The 15,593-nt window shown below is 40.2% G+C and overlaps 1 protein-coding gene across 1 annotated transcript in view; it reads left to right on the top strand.

The window, feature by feature from the left end:
* The window catches only part of LOC122565263 (ras-related protein Rab-11B), a 34,819-nt gene extending 20,966 nt beyond the window's left edge, over positions 1-13,853 (top strand). The window contains exons 2-5 of the mRNA XM_043721036.1: positions 6,872-7,067; positions 7,929-8,122; positions 10,552-10,632; positions 12,532-13,853. Of these exons, the coding sequence (XP_043576971.1) occupies positions 6,872-7,067; positions 7,929-8,122; positions 10,552-10,632; positions 12,532-12,677 (617 nt within the window). The 3' untranslated portion in view covers positions 12,678-13,853. The remainder of the gene's footprint in view (positions 1-6,871; positions 7,068-7,928; positions 8,123-10,551; positions 10,633-12,531) is intronic.
* Positions 13,854-15,593: the final 1,740 nt, after the last annotated feature.

The raw sequence follows: 15,593 nt of genomic DNA, 5'->3' as shown, positions 1-15,593 counted from the left end.
ATGGAATGTGGTGGAGGCTGGTACAATTGCAACATTTAAGAGGCATTTGGATGGGTATATGAATAGGAAGAGTTTGGAGGGACATGGGCCGGGTGCTGGGAGGTGGGGCTAGATTGGGTTGGGATATCTGGTCGGCTTGGACGGTTGGACTAAAGGGTCTGTTTATGATAGTAGTGTTGTCCCAGTCGAATTCATGTTGCTTGTTGTCTGCGTGTGTGGCTACTAAGGATAGCTGGTCGTGTCGTTTCGTGGCTAGTTGATGTTCATGTATGCGGATTGTTAGCTGTCTTCCTGTTTGTCCTATGTAGTGTTTTGTGCAGTCCTTGCATGGTATTTTGTACACTACATTAGTTTTGCTCATGTTGGGTATCTGGTCCTTCGTTCTGGTGAGTTGTTGTCTAGCCACGAAACGACACGACCAGCTATCCTTAGTAGCTACACACGCAGACAACAAGCAACATGAATTCGACTGGGACAACACTACTATCATAGGGCAAGCCAGACAGAGAACAGCCAGGGAATTCCTAGAGGCATGGCATTCATCCACAAACTCCATCAACAAACACATCGACCTGGACCCAATATACCAGCCACTACAGCGGACAGCTGAAACTGACAACCGGAAGCGGCAGGGACAGACCACTATAAACACCGGAGGAAACATCAAAGAAGCGCTTCGCAGGAGGCTCCCAAGCACTGATGATGTCGCCTAGCCAGGGGACGAAACATTTGCAACAAAAACTTCCAGCTCGGCAAACAGAACCACAACAATAATCGTTTTTCTACCTTGTTAACCTATTACCCTGCCCCCACCCTGGTGTTAACTGCAAGTTCTTATCTGATCTGAGTCATGCTCAGATGAACCTCTTGTTTCTCACAACTCAGTAATTTTTCCCTACCTGCTCATACCTGATATACATTCTCACTGTGATCTGGCCAAGGCAGGCAGATTGTGAAAGTAATTTGGAAATTCACATTGTATATGTGTAATGAGTTGGAAGTTTCTGGGTGCTGTAGGAAACTTGAACTTTTAAAAGTTCATGTCTCATCAGTAATCAGAAATTCGACCTGCCATCACTAGTTATCAAACATAATGTCATTGGATGTATCATAACTGCCTATTTTGAGCAGGACTGAAAGAACCTTCCCTGATTTGCAAGCCAACTTTGTTTGGGTGGCATTGTGGCTCAGTGGTTAGCATTAGTGCCTTTCAGACCCAGCAGCCTGGTTCGATTCCAACCTCCGGGTGTCTGTGGAATTTGCATGTTCTCCTGGTGTCTGTGTGGGTTTCCTTCAGGTGCTCCAGTTTGCAGGTTAGGTTAGTTGACCATGCTAAATGTCCATAGTGTCCTGTGATTGGGTCAGTTGGATTAGCTATGGGAAATGCAGGGTTTCAGGTAGGGTAGAGGATGGGTTTGGGTGAGATGTTCTTTGGAAGGTCACTCTGGACTCAATGGGCCAAATAGCCGACTTTCACACTGTAGGAATTTTATGTATGCAGTGTCAGGGTTGTCTTGCTTGTCCTGTTCAGACCACTGCTAGAACCTGACTATCACCTGTCAAAGTTGAGAACAATGATGGTACCTTACGTCCCCAGGTGAAATGAAGTCAGGATTCCACCAGGATCCACACTCCTACCCTGTGGTGAGGTAGGGCTGGGGATTTGGAAGACCCTAATCAAGGGGGAGGAAAAAGGTTATTAGACACTGGCATTGGAACTTTGGTGCCTTTGGGCAGTTGCAACTGTCACCAAATTGACCCCTTCAGGCTACCATTTGCACACCACAAAGTAGGTGTGAGAAGGGTACCCTGAAGAGTGGCTCGCTTTCTGTTTGTGGAACCGCACCCATCAGAGTTATCAGCTTGTTGTCAAAGAAATAAACTCCTAAATTTTCCACCTTTTGGCATGTCAGAACACTCTTGAATAATCTTGAGTGGCCACCCTGAAAGAAGAAATGAAATTCTATTCGGCAAGCTCTCTAGTCCAAATTGACATACCTATCTTTTGGGGAGGGATAGCTGAGGAAATCAGTTAGGAGAATACACCCACAAGACAGCTTTCAGTGCTTCCAAGTGTTTGTGGATTTGGTATTGAAATGAGGAATGCAATTGTGAACGTGTTGCAGGAACTTCCCATTTGTACATACATCAGGTACTTCACCTATGGCTGGGCTACAGGTGATGTGCCACTGCCTTTAGAGTTCATGCCTCTAACTTTTGATTCTGAAGTTCAGGGAAGCTTGTCTTGCCATGATGCTGCATTGTGTTTGCAAAAGATGATAATGGGCAGGAAACCTTCCATGGAAGTTTTCATGCAAGGATTGGCACACTCCTGTTGGAGCTGAAACATCAAGGTGGGGATAAGCAAGGTGAGAAAAGCCACGGTAAATTGTTCTCCTGCAGTCAGTGAGCTCAGCATAGCCTAATTGAGTCATCAGCCAGCAGGACAAATACAAAATCACATGACAGTATCCTAGATTAGAGCATTGGTGCCTCTTGAATCATGTAACTCTTTAGTCCAAGATAGAGTATCTATCACTCAGTCCATACAGGCCACCAATCTGGACAAATCAACTTGGTACTGGCTTACCTCCCAAATCTACAACCTCTTCCATTTAGAAGGACAAAGGAAGCAGATACATAGGAACAATTTCCTACAACTTCCCCTCCAAGCCACAGGCCATCCTGACTTGGAAGTATATTGCTGTTTCTTCACTGTGTAGCTTGGTCAGAAACCTGAAATTCTCTCCCTAACAGCATTGTGGGGTGCGCTGCAGCAATTCTAGAAGGTGGCTCACAGGGCAGGACAATAAATGCTGGCCAGCCTAGCTATTCCCATGTTCCATGAGTGAATAAAAAAAATTAATATCTATCTATCTAGTGCTAGGACAATGCAAGGCCCAAGATGCAGATGATCTGTCAGCCCTGAAACTGTAATTAAACAGCAATTCTGCAATCACTCTGGAAAATCTTTGTGCATCTCTCTGTTGGGATCCAATAAAGTCAGCTGCATTAGCTGTATCAAGATCATTGCATTTGAGCCTTATTGGCACCAGGTTTGGTTTGATGAAGATGTTTGATCAAGTTTGTTTTCATGAAACAAACAAGCAGGCTTTTTTTCCTGGCAGAACAACCCAAAGTCAGAAGGCTGCTTTCCATCTGTTCAAGGCATGCATCCAAAGACGAAGGACATGATGAGCATAGGAGTTCATGAACCCAATGGTGTACTGACTTTCAAGACATGCAGAGTCTTTTTGGAGCCATTGGGTCACTTAATAATCGAGACCAAATGGACAAACTTTTTTTTTAGCTTGTAGAGTGATGAATGCTGGAATGAACATTTTAAACAACTAAACAGTGAATCTGCAGTGGCAGTTGAGCAGTCTCCTTCGAGCCCCAATCCTTGGCGCATCAATTAGAGCAATAACTGGAGTATGAATAACATCAGCTGCAGATGCTCCTCTTAACTACAGGACTGGGCAATCTGTCTTGTCTGATAAGACAGGTGAAAGCTTGTTGGGAATAAAATAAAAGATTTCTTCCATAAATGAAGAAGAAAAATATCAAGTCAGTCATACAGCATGGAAACGGACTCTATACCCCACAACAGTCCTTGCTGACCATAATCCCAAACTAAACCAGTCCTACCTACTTGTACTTGGCCCATATCCCTGCAAACGTTTTTTATTCATGTTCGCCTCTAAATGTTTTTAATCATTGCAACTGTACCCACATCCACCATTTCCTCTGGAAGTTCATTCCACACACAAACCGCTCTCTTTCAGTTGAACTAATTCTGCAATCTGGTGGTAAACCACCATGATTGGTATCCTGAATAGAAACATTTTACACTTTCTGAGAAGTGTCCAGACATGGTCTTTGCAAGAAAATTTGTGATTATACCAGAACATCACCAGTGCATTAATTTGAGCTGACCAATGCATTTGACTTGATTTACTGAGACTGTGTACTCAAATGTTGGAGTCTGAGAAACTACTTCATAATTTGACAATTCATTCATGAAATAACTGTAGCAGCTTCACTGGGAAATCTGAAATAGATGCTTTCAACCAGATTGGGGTGAAGCAAGTCAGTGTGATGGTCGACACATTGTTTACAGTCAATTTGACACTGGCTACCCATCTCATTAATAGTTCCATCAGTTGATTTTTTTTTAAAATAGCATCAAGGTAGAAAATCTCTTACCTTGGACATCTCTGCACCAAAAACGTGCATGGTTTTCAACTTGTGAAGGACTGCAGTGTTATTTCCGTATTCTCTCCGATCCCTTGAATCGTACAAGCAAAGACTTGTGCCTGTTCTTGAATTTTTCCAAAATAAAACCCCTTTTCGCCCACATCTAGACAGTCAAATATTCTAACCTTCCATATGTTGAAAGAGAGACACTTGAACATAGCTCAAATTTTATTTTTCCAAGAGCTATGTTTTGGCTTTTGGGTTCTTTTTCATACTCACCAATAAACTTGCTGATGCAGTCATGTAACTATGTACACCAGCGCAAATACAGAAGGTATTGGAGATTTCGACTACTACAATTATCTTTAGTTGTTACATGTCCATTTAATTGAACTAGATTGCTCAAGGAAAGCAAAATTTTGAAAAGTGTTTAAATTTTTACTACGAGACAGCAGGCATAAGTTATCAAGATTTTTAAATAATTAGCACCTAGACACACACAACACAATCATGCTTTTTTTTATGGGCTGTTGATCTCTATGAAAGCTTTATAATTCAGTGTGCGCGAGGCTTTGATAATGACACAAATGTGTGTGCAACATGCTCCCCTCCCCCAAGTGGATGAGGTTCATCAACTGAGGTGCAGCAGACCACGGCTAGCTTTTGTATGTATCAAACAATTTGTATTAATTTACCCCCGTCATATTATTACAAAATCTGTACTTGTTCTAAACCGGGTTGGAAATCCCATGTGACTAGTCCAAGTTTATTTGAAATTGTAAGCTTGCGGAACACTGCTCCTTCAAATAACCCTGTTGGACTATAATTTGGTGTCATGTGACTTCTGACTTTACCCACCCAAGTCCAACACTACCACCATGTTCTAAACCAGATTTACAACATTGAAACTTTCTTGTGTTTGCTGGAGAAGTATTATGCCTCCTAAATAGCAATTACTTCATTGTAAGGTACTTCTCTGCCACTGTCTCTTTCCTCTATAATGCTCCATTAAAGCCTACCTCTGTAGCCAAGTGTTATGAAGGTGCAGTGTGTACTATACTGTTAGCGCGGATGAAATGATATCAGTCCGAGCCCAGAGTGCGGTTCAACAATCGGTAACGTTTATTGCTACAGTAACGCCGGCGGAGACCAACTGAGGTCCGAATCTCGGCTGCTCTGCTGTTCCCGCGCGCAGCTACATATTATATACTTTTAGTTGTCAGGGTGTGTGGAATTTGAGGATGAATGGGATGATAGTTCCCCATCATCACTGGAGTAAGTGCAAATAGAATGTTTCCTGCCATCCCAGGAGAGTTGCAGGGCACGCACAATAGGGTGCTAATTGGTTTACGTAAAACGGGTCTGGGTATTATCTGCTTGTCTCTCTCTGAGGACAGGGGCTAGCACCCCCCTTTGTTCCCTTGGGGTGTTGGTGTGTATTGGTCTGATATCAGTCTCGTGATGTGATTAGGAGATGGGTTTCCATATTAATTCCGGAGTTTTGGTCTATGAATCATGGGTAGTGTTGGTATAGTGTGGATTTTCTGTCCTCTGTCTCCTATCTCCCGGACTGCTGTTTAAAACACAATGAATTCTTATAGTTTCCTGATGTAGGCATAGTCCCGTGGCAAAAGCAGGGCGGCTCTGATGCCTGCTTGCAATACCTTTTAAGGGAGCTGAAATTTCTGGCTGGTGCAAAGTGTTCTGAAACAAGTTAAAATGTAATATTGACTATGAAATAATGCAGCTAAGTTGCCATGATACAGAAACAAATACAAATTCAAGTTCAGCCAATCAGTTTAAATTATGCCCCAATACCAAAATCCAATCAAATTTGCATTTAGTATTTTGACAACATCAAACCAGTGAAATGATAAAATTTTTTTGGGGTATAAAACAAGTTATTTTGAACAGTTATGGGGAGAACTACCATGAAAATACAGTATAGACTGTAAGCTGAACAGCTCTGAAAAGTACCTGTTCATATGAAGACCTGTGAAGCACAATTACTAAAGAAAAGATGATCGAGGAAAATCTATAAAGGAAGATACAAAGATTTGACAGCTGGCTGGTTTTGATTTTTGGGTTTTTTTAAATCTGAGTTTTATCAGACCAGTATTGAAGGGAGGTAAAAAATTAGGTTTAAGAGGAAAGTTGTAAATTAGACGTTGGTTTAATATTCTCTATTGGACTTAAAGAATAAAATTGTTAATTTTTACTTTAAATAGTGACCTCTGGGATAGTTCTTTGCCTCAATTTTAAGATTACGACGTGAGGTGAGCTTCTATCGGGTCTAAATTAGCAGAGGAGTTTACCCAAACTTTTTGGCTTTCTGTTGTAATGTAACCATGTGCTTTGTTCAAATTTACTTTTCACTACTGTGAAGCATCTGGAGAGATTTTCTCATGTTAAATGAGATACACTAATACAAATTGTAGTCTTGCCTCTTGTTCGGTTTAGTATGGTTTATGAAAAGACAAATAGATCCCGAATAGTCTTTGTACTTGATTTTGTACACTAATTCCTTAGTCTCGTATTGTAAATAAGCTGTGCCACAGGTGATTTTTGCTACCTGCATGTTGTCCTGCAGCACATTTTGGCAAATGACTTCCTTTTAACAAAACTGTTATTGAATCACCACAATTACATGTATAATACAATTTATCTCTTCTAGTTGTCCTGATTGGAGACTCTGGGGTCGGAAAGAGCAACCTCCTGTCCAGGTTTACACGTAATGAATTTAATCTGGAGAGTAAGAGCACCATTGGAGTGGAGTTTGCCACCAGGAGTATCCAGGTTGATGGAAAGACTATTAAGGCCCAGATCTGGGACACAGCAGGACAGGAGCGATACCGTGCCATCACTTCAGCGTAAGTATTTTATAAATATAGTTAATTTGTAGAAATGAAACTGGAAAATAGGAGGTGAATGAGTCTTTTGAGAGCGACATTAGGTTTTGTGTAGTAATTCTTTTAGAACTGAAAAAGATGCCTAAGCTAAGTCAAGTAGATCTCTTTAATCAATCCATTTGCAACATTGAGATTTGAACCTGGCCCTGCTAGCCCAGAGGTGGGAACCTACTGCTGCACCAAGAGTTCTTCTAACAAATGGTATAGATTTTATTTAACAACCTGTTCAGATTGTGTTAGAAGTCCCTGCAGCAGGTGGGAGTTGAACACAGGCCTTCTGGCTCTGAGATAAGAATGTTACCACTGTGCTGCAAGAATTCTCAGTCTGGTATACTTTCACTTTGGTCATTAAGCTAATTAACTCATTAGTTAATTTCAAAGTTGGAAAGAGGTCAAAAAAGTTCTTAATATATACTCATCGTGAACGAACAGTGATTTTGGTGAAAATGGCTAAGTAAACAATGGAAGCAGTTTTAAGAGTGAGTGTAGAAAAGGAGCAATAATATGATTTGCTAAAGTAATTGTTTGACCAGAAGAGCATGGTCACTTTGGCTCCTCTGGTTTGCTGCTTAGTTGGAACGGGAACTTGTCTGTTAGTCCACTTTTTCAAGATCAGTATTTTGACCTCTTCCATCACATTCACCACAAAGAGAAGATAACTGAATAGTTCATCAGCTTTCAGCTTGCAGTTACTTCCTAACCAATTTTTAAATTGGGAGTGTTGATACATACTCCAGTCAGACCTCACGTTTCACAGAAGAGAAATGAAAAGTACAACCTGCACATGTAAGGACTGATGCAATCTGGGTTGTGCTCTCTCAGGTACTACCGTGGGGCTGTCGGTGCTCTGCTCGTTTATGACATTGCCAAACATCTAACATATGAGAACGTCGAGCGATGGCTAAAAGAGTTGCGTGATCATGCTGATAACAATATAGTCATTATGCTGGTTGGGAACAAGAGTGACCTCCGTCATCTGAGAGCTGTACCAACTGATGAGGCACGAGCCTTTGCTGGTAGGTATAGTATATTAAAAATCTTTGCCTATATAGAATAGTCATGTCATATCTAGTGGTAATGCTGGCTAATTGCAAGAAGTCAGCACTAGAAAAGGATACCATGGTTATCCTTGAGATTAAAACAATGCAGCAACTAAATCTTTCCTTTGTGTATGCTCCCTCCCTATCCAGTAACTAACTCCTGTGGAAAGGAATATCTCTCAACAGTAGTTGAAGAGCTGGGGTATACAGTAGGAGCATCTGGGGTAATTTCATTATTAACGCATCCTCTTCCTAGATTTACAAATCACTAGTTTCCTGATGAAGGAGCAGTGCTTCTGAAAGCTATATTTCCAATTAAACCTATTGGACTATAACCTGGGGTTGTGATTTTTTTTCACCCAGTACAACGCTGGCACCTCCGCATCATAGATTTACATGAAGAATAGATACTTGATTGAGGATCAAAGATCATTTTCTTCTGGAATATTATTCCTGTTCAAATCTAATGAGAAAAGTGTGCTAACAGCCAACATCCTACTCTAGTAAATTAGCTAATTAATGAAGGCTTTTTCAAGTATTGGTTGAGTTAACTTTATAATCTGTTTTATTGCATTGCCATAATGCCAGTATATGTACACCCAGCTTACACATAAATAGTATAAGCTGGGTGTATAACCCATCAGTCTCTCATGGGTTCCTAAAACACTGGCAATAGGTTGCTACAAGGTCATCTTTGATTTCAATTAAAGTAAGTGCTGCAGAAATTGGCACAGCTCTCTGTTATCTTAACATTTGTGGTCTCTATCAATGAATTAATGCTTGAAGCCAATGTTTGTTTTCCAATCAACACTAAATGTGACATCATACTGAAAATTTTTATGTTCTTTTGAATACCCATTTGGCAGTTTATCAGCTTGAGCTATGGACCCTAAATTGATTCTCCATCTGCTGATCTCAACTGAGACAAGTTCAGGTGTGGTCATCCCACAATTGTTTCTATTAGCTTTAGTCTAAGAGGATCAACTCTGCAAGGAGTCACGTTCCTGATGACCATTTGGGTACTAGGATATTTTGTATTACGGAGGGTGGGTGATTCCTTAGAATAATATGCTGCTACTGCTATGCACGTTGTCTTGTGATTAGCTGGATGAATTAAAAAGCTAGGGTCAAAAGAGGGAATTAGTTTGAAAAGCAGGAGACTTTTCTAGGTTCACTAGTTCGAAGTATGAATATCTTTGTAATTAGATTAGATTACTTTACAGTGTGGAAACAGGCCCTTCGGCCCAACAAGTCCACACCGACCCGCCGAAGTGCAAACCACCCATTTACCCCTTATCTAACACTATGGACAATTTAGCATGGCCAATTCACCTGACCTGCACATCTTTGAACTGTGGGAGGAAACCGGAGCACCCGGAGGAAACCCACGCAAACACGGGGAGAATGTGCAAACTCCACACAGTCAGTCGCCTGAGGCGGGAATTGAACCCAGGTCTCTGGCGCTGTGAGGCAGCAGTGCTAACCATTTGGTTCCAGATGAACAAGACAGATATGAAGCTGTCCGATTAGAGTCTCATCCAGTTTGTTTTAACCATACTTTGCTCATTCACTTAATGCAGTTGACTACATGTTTGTGTACACCACCAGCTTTTCAGACTACTATAAAAGTTCTCAGCATCAAAAATCAAAGGGTGGCACTGAGTAAATATTTTTCAAACTGCAAATTGGTTTTCTGTGGTGTTTGTATTAGTGTCGCCTTTGCTATCTAACTCTCGGGAGTAATATAATGCTGTTTGTTTACTACTAGCCAAGTTTGATTTATCTGTAATGATGGAGGTTATACACTTGGAATGGTGAAATGGGCACATGAAGTTAAATGTGTGAAGTGCTGAACTTTTGAGATGACTAATATGGAAAGACAATATACTGCAAATGGCACAATGTTTGAAAAGTGCAGAACAGCAAGGAGATATTGGAATGCACTTACAAATCATTATATGTGGCAGGACAAGTGATTACAAAGCCTAAATGCATAGAATGTAGAAGCATTAGTACTGAGATTGGAAATAATTGCTGCCAGTGTGTTCTTAAGATGTGATTTTGATCATACAGAAACCTCATGAATAAGTTGAATATTTAAAATCAAGCAGGAAGATTTGTTTGTCAGAATCGGTTGTGTTTTACCTAAACATTTATCAAAACTGATTTCATAAATTTTGATAGGGCAATAGTTTTTTTTCATGAGGAATTTGGTTGTGGCCAAGATGTGGGATTAAGCACAGCAAATATTATAATGCATGGGCATGACTAGCAGAAGGAATGATCCCTCCCTGTTTGGAGTTTTCATTTTCATTTTCATGAAAGTAACCTGAAATATACAAGTAGGTGGGTAAAAATAGTATGTTGCTTAAATTGTGCTGAACATGAAGTCTCTCTTCTTTCAGAAAAGAACAATCTATCATTTATTGAAACGTCTGCACTGGATTCAACGAATGTAGAAGAAGCATTTAAGAATATTCTTACAGGTAATAAACTTTAAAAGCAAAGGGAGAAACAACTGATCATGGTGCTTGGAATTAGTCTGCAACACTGTAGTACTCTTGATACGTAACTTTTTCAATATCTTGCTCTCTGTATTTTGCATCAGTTCAGATTCAACTAACCAAAGCTGAGGTTCTTGGGTATCTCTGCTTTCCAAGTCACTCTAAATTAATTGAGATTACAATATATTTTAAATTATTTATCCAACCACCATTTAATGCAAATTAAGAGGTTAATTTGTTAAAATTCAGTGTGCGTGGGAATTTATGCATTTTTTATCCGCCCACATTACTGCAGTCCACTACTTCAATTCAAACATGAACTGTGAACTGCTTTGAAAGCATTGATTTGTGAAGTGTATAAATGAGCTGCTTTTCCAGTTTTCCTGCATTCTTCAGGACTGCACGTGTTAATGAGAGAAGTTTTTTCCCATTCTAGTGTCAGTATTGAGTAATTTCGTGTCTATGCAGCTAGATGCAGGGTGAATCTCTACAATCTGTTCTGATGTCATTGTAAAGGACATTGGTTAGGCCACTGTTGGAATATTGCGTGCAGTTCTGGTCTCCTTCCTATCTGAAAGATGTTGTGAAACTTGAAAGGGTTCAGAAAAGATTTACAATGATGTTGCTAGGGTTGGAGGATTTGAGCTATAGGGAGAGGCTAAACAGGCTGGGGCTGTTTTCCCTGGAGCGTCGGAGGCTGAGGGGTGACCTTAGAGGTTTATAAAATTGAGGGGCATGGATAGGATAAATAGGCAAAGTCTTTTCCCCGGGATCGGGGAATCCAGAACTAGAGGGCATAGGTTTAGGGTGAGAGGGGAAAGATGAGACCTAAGGGGCAACTTTTTCATGCAGAGGGTGGTGTGTGTATGGAATGAGCTGCCAGAGGAAGTGGTGGAGGCTGGTACAATTGCAACATTTAAGAGGCATTTGGATGGGTATATGAATAGGAAGAGTTTGGAGGGATCTGGGTTGGGTGCTGGCAGGTGGGACTAGATTGGATTGGGATATCTGGTTGGTGTGGACAGGTTGGACCGAAGGGTCTGTTTCCAAGCTGTACATCTGACTAATAGTTCCATTCACGTGCAATCCCATGATATAAGAAAATCTCCATATGAGGTGTAAAAACATTGCCAATATAGGAAAGGAAAGTTCATGTTTTACAAATGGTCTAAATTCTTCATGTGAAAGTCAATTCACACTGAAGAAACGCACATAGCAGAACTGACTGTACTGCCAACGGCTGCCTCCGATCCCAATTTTCAACTATAGAATGTAAATTATAACATTAAATTTAGGTCCAGTACGTTGGGACGTGCACGTCACTGCCATTAATGAACCTATTTCTAATAGGTCTGCTGGTGATCTTGTGAAATAAAGCTATTCACTGCGCTTCCTACTCGTAGATAAGAATTCTTCATGAAGATGACTTGTACAGGTCGTTCTGTTATAAAGTGCATTTGTCAATGCGAATTTGCTGTAACGCAATTGAATTGGGGATGCTGTTTCCATAATGTGAAAGTTTAAAACGTGTTGACTGTAATGCAATTATAGCACCAGCATTAAGTGCTGTTTCTAAAGCGTGATTTTCTGTAATGCAGGGTTGCACAAGAATGTGACTATCGTATTATAATCAAACTGACTATCTCCCTATAGCTACACAGAATGGAGCAGAGCTGTTGTCAACCTCAGTATATGCCATCCTTCAAGGGTTAAAAAGCTTCATAAAGTAAAATCCTTCTTGGATTTCCACAACTGGCGTTTAAGACTTCACTAATTGGAAGAAGGCTGAAATGCCAGTCAACATGCAGTTGTGAAAATACTGTATTATATTTTCAAATGGTGCAAATGCATTTTACCTATAATTTTTTTTCTTTCCACCAGAAATTTACCGCATAGTTTCACAGAAGCAGATTTCTGATCGATCGGCTCATGATGAATCACCTGGTAACAATGTGGTAGACATCAGTGTGCCCCCAACGACTGATGGGCAGAAATCTAATAAACTGCAATGTTGCCAGAACATGTGACCTGCTTCAGCAGCCCCTCTGATCCCTACTTCTGCCTGTGCATTGTAGTGTGTTGTGAATGCTTCTGTCCAGTGTCCTGTGACTAATGAAATCCTTTCTAATGAGTTGTAGCAGTAGAGCTAATTCATTTCTGCATTTGGACCATCCCTTTTTAATGTGATTGAATTGCATGTGCCCCTCTGCCTCTTTCATTTACCTGTAATTATGAACACTCAAGACTAAGTCGAGCAATACTTTATGTACATAACTTTTTTTTTAAAAAAGACAAACACATCACCCTTCTGCATCTTTCAACAGAATTTGGGCTTGTGCATATTTATGCTTCTATAATTGAGGGTTCCTGTATGAAAAGGTCAAGATCCCACCATATTTCAATTGTGGAACATCTTTTTATAATGCTACTGAGGCCTTTATATTCTATCAAAAGTATTTATATCTTGTGCTTTGAAGTGTTTTCAAAGGAAAACCATATTTCCCTTTCAGCAACTAGTGATATCTATCATCTATAACTATTTAATTATAGCCTATTTGCTGTGTCTTAATGTAGATACTGAAGCTGCTTTGCATTTACTAGTTAACAGCTTAGTGCATTAAAACCTGACACATTCCTGAAGCATGTAAATATCCACACTGTCAGTAGTGCTACCTTCACTTTACTTGTCACTTGGAGATTTTCATTGTCATTTGGTGGGGGAACCGTTATTAGGGATTGAAAGAATATGCAGCTTGCAGGGAAAAGAACCGTTCTCCTTTGAACTGAATTTAGATGGACTTCTGTACATTTTCTTCTACTAATTGTTTTGTTCAGATTCTGTCTTCAATTCCTTTTAACCAGGATGAAATTAATGAGTACAGCAAACTTAGCTATTTCTGACCTGGAGAGTTTCCTGAAGGGAGTACCTTTTTTTTGTTTCTAATTTAATGCTGAGTTAAATCAAGAAATGTGTTGCTGTCCATCCAATTCTCTCCTTTTTCTCATCCCTGCTGACCTTAAGGGTTTTTTGCCTGTGACTGATACACTGGAACAATGGCTGTTAAAATTATTTGGAGCACACTATTATTTCCTTGTCACTAATGGTTCCTCCATTCCATTAAGTGCAATCCATTTTGTAAATATGTATTGTCACTTGATTGTGCATGGTTATTATATATGGTGGATAAACTTGTTGCCAAATCTTTTACTGTGTGATTTCTTCTGCTGTGCCACTAACATTGGACTGCATGAATTTGAAGTAAATGCAATGTAATGCTTTCTGCTTTTTGAAAAAGAAACTTCCCCCACAAACAGGGCATCTCCCTTTTTTACTTTTGAATTTCTGATCAGAAAAAAAATTGCACTTCAATGAATTTTTACCTCCAATAGGGTTGTGTTCTGGTAACCTGCTGTACAATTTTTTTAAACTCTTGGGTAAGCACAGAACAAACTTATTGTACAGCTAAATATTGTGTAGATTTCTGCATCCACAATGTACTTTCAATTACATAGGCTGTTCAGTTTGAGGTGGTGACAGAATGATATATAAACAAATGCAGTGAAACATGAGGTCAGGTTCCAACATTTGTTCTGAAATGTCTGGCTGTTAATTTATAATAACTGAATAAATTCAAATTAGATCAGTAAAGTTCCTGACCTTGAGCTTTCTACTTGTGATTTAACCAAGGCTTAATGTGAGGCCTTGGTACCATTTGTTGGAAGCACGGTCGAAAAGAGCCCACGTGTAACTGAAATCACTGGCTATCAAGAAAATCTCCTCTTTTTTGACCTCAAGCAAATATCTTGCTTGGTGTTTGGTATGATTCCAATCATCACTGTCAGTGCTCCCCAAGGTGTGATCTGGACTCTGCAATCTTCAGCTGCTTTCTCAATGACCTTCAGAAGTGGTGATGTTCAGCTTAATGATTTGCATAATGTCAGCACCATTTATGACTACTTGTACTGAAACAGTTAGGCCTGGGGTAAGTGGAAAGAAACCTTTTGTTAACAAAACTGCCAGGCAGCAGGCCAAGACAATCTAACCACTTCTCTTAGGACTGGAATTCAATTAGGGCTGTCCCACTGAATATCAATCAACACTTTGTGCCCATCATTCACTGCTGAATTTCCAGTTTCTTTTAATGACTTAGCTGGTTTCTCCACAAGGAGTTTATCTAAATGGTGTGATTCAGGCCTGTGATGGAATGCTTCCCCCCCCTTGGCTGGATGATGTAGCTCCAAAAGTATTCAGGAGGTTTGCACCTGATCATAAAATCATAGATGTGCAGCACAGAAACAGACCCTTCGGTCCAATTCGTCCAGGCCTACCAGATATCCCAACCTAGTCTAGTCCCATTTTCCAGCACTTGGCCCACATCCCTCCAGCTCCCTTTTAAATATTGTAATTGTACCAGCCTCCACTTCCTTTAGCAACCTCATTCTATACATGTACCACCCTCTGAATTCCCTTCAACATTCATTCACTTCTCTACTGCATTTGCAAAGATAACATACAGAAATTCCTCATTCAATTACATTGTTATTTCCAATGGAAAATAAAGTCATTTTGACACTGGAGAGCATAGGTATGGAGGGTGAGTGGGAGAGAAAGAAAGATTGAAAAGCAACTTAAGGGGCAATGTTTTCATGCAGAGGGTAGTTGTGTGTACGGAATAAGCTGCCAGAGGAAGTGGTGGAGGCTGGTATAATTGCAACATTTAAAAGACATCTCGCTGGGTATACATATAGAAAGGGTTTGAAGGGATATGGACCACATGCTGGCAACTGGGACTAGATTTATCTAGGATAGCTGGTTGGCAAAGTAGAGTTTCTAAAGACACAAGAAACAATGAAATAGGATTTGATCCTTGAATCTATCCATTCAGTAATAGCATAGCTGATGTTTATCATCATTACACATTCCCTATTTTCCATAATATGGT

Source organism: Chiloscyllium plagiosum, chromosome 31, assembly GCF_004010195.1.
Source record: "Chiloscyllium plagiosum isolate BGI_BamShark_2017 chromosome 31, ASM401019v2, whole genome shotgun sequence".
Taxonomy (NCBI): domain Eukaryota; kingdom Metazoa; phylum Chordata; class Chondrichthyes; order Orectolobiformes; family Hemiscylliidae; genus Chiloscyllium; species Chiloscyllium plagiosum.
This window is presented reverse-complemented; position numbering and strand designations above follow the sequence as displayed.